General features: G+C 34.5%; 1 protein-coding gene across 1 annotated transcript; it reads left to right on the top strand.

Moving 5' to 3' along the window:
• Positions 1–5,607: 5,607 nt before the first annotated feature.
• Positions 5,608–6,039, top strand: LOC138872136 (uncharacterized). The gene has a single exon (XM_070150193.1). The coding sequence runs from the start codon at positions 5,608–5,610 to the stop codon at positions 6,037–6,039; it is 432 nt and encodes a 143-aa protein (XP_070006294.1).
• Positions 6,040–6,275: the final 236 nt, after the last annotated feature.

The following is a 6,275-nucleotide window of genomic DNA, read 5'->3' as shown; positions in this document are numbered from 1 at the left end:
CAAATCTATCCAATTCAATTGCATAATGCAAATAACACTTCAAGTAACTGATTCTACAAACAAATTCTAAGCTAATACGCGAAATTAGGTAAAATGACCAAAATACCCCTCGGGCCCACGCCTTGGAATCAGGTAAAATTTATATTTTTAAAACCCTCATACTCTCACGAATCTATACATATCAAGAACACTGAAATCGGAGTTCAATTGTCTCCTCAAATATCCATTTTAAGGTCTCTTAATGTCAAGCCCTAATTACCCATTTTGCACTGATTTCCCTAATTTTTCACCACTAATTAGACTTTTAATCACATATAAACGAGTTATAAAGTCAAGAATATTACTTCCAAGTAATTCCCCTTTTGTTTCCTCAAAAATCTCCCTCAAAAGCGTCAATCCCGTTAAAAAATGGTGGAAAAATGAAGAAGGGTCGTGAATGGGCTATTTAAATACTGCCAAGGTATTTGTACATCGCGATCGCGGGAGAAGAGATGTGATCGCATAGAAGACATAGTTGCTGGCCCAAAGTGTGCTACAGGATCGCGAAAGGACTGATGGGATCATGTAGAAGGAAAATGTTGTTGTCCAAATTTTGTGCTACGCGATCGCGGACAAATCAATGCGATTGCATAGAAGGAAATACCAGATAGCATAACAGCGGTTCAAACATAGGGAAAAATGACCCGTGGCCCACCCGGAACACACCTGAGGCCCCCGGGACCCCGTCCAAACACATAAGCAAGTCACATAACCTAACACGGACTCGCTCGAGGTCTCAAATCACATCAAACAATGCCGAAACGATGAATCACACCATGAATCAAACTATGAACTTCCAAATCTTCCAAATTCGAAAACTTGTGCCGAAATCGATCAAATCAACTCGGAATGACGCCAAATTTTGCAGACAAGTCTAAAATGACATAACAGAGCTGTTCCAACTCTCGGAATCGCATTCCCACCCCGATATCACAAAAGTTAACTATGGATCAAACTTCTCCATTTTCCAAACTTCAACTTTTCCAACTTTCCCCGAAATGCCTCAAATTACCCTACGGACCTCCAAATCCGAATCCGGACACGCGCCTAAGTCCAAGATCACCATATGAAGCTGTGGAGATCACCCACGACCCATTCTGGGTCTGTTCACTCAAAAGTCCAATTCCGGTCAAATTTTCACTGTTTATACATAATGTGAAGCTGCTCGAGACCTCAAACTACCGAATCGGGCGCAATTGCTCAAAACGATCAGTCAGATCGTTACAATACTGCGGTCCTTGCTGTGCCCGAATAATTAGGAATTAAATGGAATTCTATTTCTTGGTGGAAAAGGAAGACCCTACAGAATTAGGAAAAGGGGTTTTAACTCTAAAATCTGTGGCTCTATAAAGAGGTCTTATTTCACGAGGAAAGGTTTTTATCACATGTTTTTCCTAGGAGATACTCGCCCACACGAATTTCGCTAATTTCAGGCATTATTCGGGTCACACAGCTGAAGACTGTGGAACTGGAGGATGATCTCGTGGGCGGTTTCGCTCTTGCTTGGAGGCTTCTCGCGATCGCGGTCACGCTTCAAGAGATAAGTGTCGATTTTATGTTCCATTAATCTGTGATTATGTGTTGTCTATATTACATGCAAGTGATCCTGGCTATTTGCTTCCGCCGTTCATACCTGCTTTCCATCAATTTTCAAAACTCATGTTTGGTCATAAAATTTGCCCACATTTTGGCAAAATTCCAAACCCCAAATCCTAAAATCACTCCAATTGCCGATTTTGAGCCAAAATCCCAAAACATGAGAATTATATACATATTTTTCCAAAATAAAGTTAGGAAATATGTTTTGAAAACGTATGTCCAAACACATTTTCATCTTCAAACTAAACTTTACCCAAATCAGATTTTTCAAAACAAATTTAAAATATATGGCCAAACGTTAGCTAACTAGTTACCCAAATAACAAGATATACAGAATTCCAATCAAAACTTCTATTCATTCACACATCTTCCACAAGATTAGAATTTAGAAATCTGTCAAATGAAGAACTCTAACAAATTTTCTAAACTAAAGTCAAATCTATAACAACCTTGTTTATTTCGATATATTTTTTATAATTGTTATGTACCTATAATAACAATCAACGTTTAAATATTATTTGATTGTTATTAACAAAAAATATAAAGAAAATTAATTAAATTTTAATACGTATTCTTCAAATCTTAAATTTTATATCAATGAAAAACTTTTGTCCAATTGGATATATATATAGAGAGATTGTTCCACGGAAAGAACTCTTTAATTATGAAAGTATGTACTCATGCAATACTCTTTGCATAAGTTCTATGTTAAAGTTTCAAAATATTTGGCCAAACTCTCTAGCCAATTATTAGTAATTTTTATGATTCTACTTTTATAAAGATGGCTATTACAAAAAGTGTTATAGGTAAAAAAAACTATTATAAAAAGGTAAAACATAATATAAATACTCGGTTCTATAAAACATTTAGTTTTTATAATGAAATATTGTTTATACAGAGGTCTATGAAATCACAAGCCAAGAACAGTACAACCATCCATATTCACTTTTGTCTTTTGCAACGAGAGATTTAAGAGCGCTTTTGTGATAAATTAATGTGTTATTAGTACATCATGTTCTTTTACAATTATAAAATTAAGAAAATAATCTTTTTAGATTTTTTATGTGTAAAAAATAAATTTTTCTACGAGTAAAAATAAATATCTCATGCGTAAAAAAAAGATAGGACCATAAAACTAAAAACAAATTTGGAAAAAGTCACAAATGACAAAACCAATTGACCCGAAATTAATTAACTCATGTGATTAATCATTATCGATCGTTCTTTTAGCTGTCACAAAATTCACTCCTTTTTAACTTGGGGTGTACATAGGTCGGGTTGATTCGAATTTTACAATTACCAAATTAAATTAATTGTGTCGGATTATTAAATTTAAAGACCAAACTAAACCAATAAAACTCGGGGTTTTCTCGGATTTTTTCGGGCTTTCGGGTTTTTTCAAGTTTTCTTTTCCGGTAAAATCTTCGTAGAACAAAATATATAAATTATTCTCAAAATATTTCTTTAGTCCTAGTAAGATACAACTATATAAAGTATTTTTTAAGAAAATAATAAAAAATATGAGATATGTCATGGTATTATTCTAAAATATTCAACAATAAAGACAATAAATTATGTAATACAAATATTGCTAATTAAAAAGCCATAACAAAAATAAACATAATCTAAGAGTACTAAGTCACGCTAAAATAAGTAGACTAATAAGGGAGTATTAAATACATGAGTAAACGCTAATGAAAAAAATAAAAATAACTTATCCATTTTTATCTAAATTATTGCAAATAAAAAAATAGATATTCAATATATTCCCGTTCGTAGTATTGAATTAAATATTTTTTGTTAGCATTAGTATTGATTTGATTTAGTTTGGGCTTTTGTTCGCACTATTTAATTTACTAATGTTAATGGCTATAAAACTTATTGGAACATTCAAAAGTTCTAAGTCCAACCTTAAAATAATATCTCAAAAAATAAAAAAATTATGAAATATTTTAAGAAATATTTATAAATTACATCACAATAAGTATATATATATATTAAATATATCTGATATTTCTATATATGTAACGTCGGGTTGATTTGGTTTCGGTTTGACTTTCTTTAGTTAAAACCAAACCAAACCAATTATGGTCGGGTTTTTTTTCCCAACACCAAACCAAATCAAACCAATCCAAAGTCGGATTTTTTTCTCGGTTTGACTTGGATTATCGGATTGGTACGGTTTGTCGGTTTTCTTTGTATACCCCTACTTTTAATTTCAAGCCAAAGAAGTTGCTAGTGTACTTATTTAATGGGTTTTCATTGTCTTTGCCTTATGTTTCTTATGTTTTGATGATCTAAAAAATTTATTATTAAGAACCAGATAGGGAACCAGACCACTTGGTACATATTTCAAATGAACGAAGTTCAGTCTGAACTCCAGCTAATGAACTGCTACAAAGAGGAACACGACAGGGACCTGATCCCTTGGTGTTCTCTGACAGAAGTACAAGTCAACTATACAGCTGGAACGCAACTGCATAAAGTGTCTGCCTGCAACTGTACAGCGACAGTGCAGCAAACAATGCAGCAGTCACTTCCCATTAGGAAGAAGCGTGTACCAAGAATTGACATCATCCTTGTGATGTCTTTGGTAGTATAACAATATGGTGCAAGGCACAAGATATTCACTGGAGCATTTAGTGATATTCTCTCAAGCATTAAAGTGTTGATCCAGCATTGAACACAAGTGTGTCAAGAACAAGAAGACAACTCCACTAAAGGATCAATTTCACAATGAGTCTATGTGTATCCGTAGTTGAGTTGTAATCTTGTTATTTGTTCTTCATTGTAACTCCTATCCTGCTTTCTTATAAGCTATATTTTAGGAAACCCAAAATCACAAACCTTCTATGTTTGTATTGTGACTAGAGTTAGTCATAAGTTAAAGTCTTTGTAACTAGTGAGTAACAAAGTGGCTTGTGATAAGTGTATCATGAGTTAGTTGAGTCAAAGTCTTTATAATAGAGTCATTACAAAGTGGCTTGTAATAGTGTGATTACAAGTTAGTGAAGTTGAAAGCCTACAAGTGTAGTTCGTAGTTTTTGTCCCCTTGAGTGGGATTTTTCCATGTAAAATTCCGTGTCTCTTTTACTTTCTGCTTCATTAGTATTCTCAATGAAAACTCATAGAGGACCAGGTACTCTATAGTTTGATGGACTCATATAAATTAACAATTGGTATCAGAGCAGATTCTTTCTAATAGGTTAATACCTAGAAAGGATCTCAATGGCTGCTCCACCCAACTTTGAGGAAGGACAATCAACCTATAGAGCTCCTAGATTCAATGGTCAGTACTACGACTGGTGGAAAACTCGTATGCATGATTTTATAATGGCCGAAGACCCAGAACTATGGGACATCATATGTGATGGTTCACATGTTCCTATGAAGAAGCTTGGAGAAACTAGACCAATGGTACTGGAAGACAAAAAGGAGTACAGTGATATTGACAGAAAAGTCGTAGAAAAGAACTATCGTACCAAGAAAATCTTGGTATGTGGTATAGGACCTAATGAGTACAACAGAGTCTCAGCTTGTGATTCTGCCAAAAAAATATGGGAAGCATTGCAAATCGCACACGAAGGAACTACTTAGGTTAAACAGTCCAAGATTGACATGCTCACCACTGAGTATGAGCTCTTCAGGATGAAGGATGATGAGTCTATACAAGATATGCACACTAGATTCACATCCATCATAAATGAGCTTCATTCACTTAGAGATATTATTCCTAGAAACAAGCTTGTAAGGAAAATTCTTAGTGTTGTACCTGGTTCTTGGGAGAGTAAGGTGAATGCCATCACTGAAGCTAAAGATCTACAAACTCTAACAATAGATGAGCTGATTGATAATCTGAAGACATATGAGATGAAAAGAAAGAAAGACAGTGAAAGAAGATAGCAAAAGAATGAAAATAACCTAGTGCTCAAGGCTGAAAACAGTGACTCAAGTGAAGAAGATAGTGATATGGCCTATCTTACTAAAAGGTTTCAAAAGGTGGTTCGAAGAAATAATGGTATACCAAATAGGGGAAGTATAAGTAAGGCAAAGAACAATGATCTCTGTCACAAGTGCGGAAAGCCATGGCATTTCATCAAAGACTGTCCACTTTTGAAACAAGATCAATACAAAGAAAACCCTGACAAAGCAGCAAAAAGGAACCCGGTTCCAGACAAACGATTTAGTCGAAAAAGTACAGCTGACAATATTGTGAAGCAGTCTCTTTCTGCTTGGGGAGACTCCTCCAGTGAATCAGAAAGGGAACTAGATGCAGAAAACAACTCCATGATGGCAGTGGAAACTGAAGAAACAAAATATGATTCACTGTTTGCGCTAATGGCTCAGTCTGAAGATGATGAAGAGGATGAAAATGATGAGGTAAATTTCAGGGATGTTTAGAGAAATCTAAAATCCTACTCTTCTAAGAAGTTAAGGTCATTAGCAAATGTTCTAATGGATGCATATTATAGCCTTATTAATGATAAGGAGATCTTGACCATAGAGCTAGGAGATGCTGAACAATCTAGAGATGATCTGGTGGTCTGTGTAGTGGATCTAAATGACACCATAGCTAATCTTGAAAAAGAAAAGGAAGTTTTGAATGAAAAAATAAATAGTGTAGAAAATGAGAGAGA

The sequence above is a fragment of the Nicotiana sylvestris genome, chromosome 1, assembly GCF_000393655.2.
Source record: "Nicotiana sylvestris chromosome 1, ASM39365v2, whole genome shotgun sequence".
In the NCBI taxonomy this organism is placed as follows: domain Eukaryota; kingdom Viridiplantae; phylum Streptophyta; class Magnoliopsida; order Solanales; family Solanaceae; genus Nicotiana; species Nicotiana sylvestris.
This window is presented reverse-complemented; position numbering and strand designations above follow the sequence as displayed.

What these genes read in the sequence shown, in the direction of transcription:
- LOC138872136 (XM_070150193.1), top strand. Translation starts at nt 5,608, where the DNA reads ATGGCCTATCTTACTAAAAGGTTTCAAAAGGTGGTTCGAAGAAATAAT.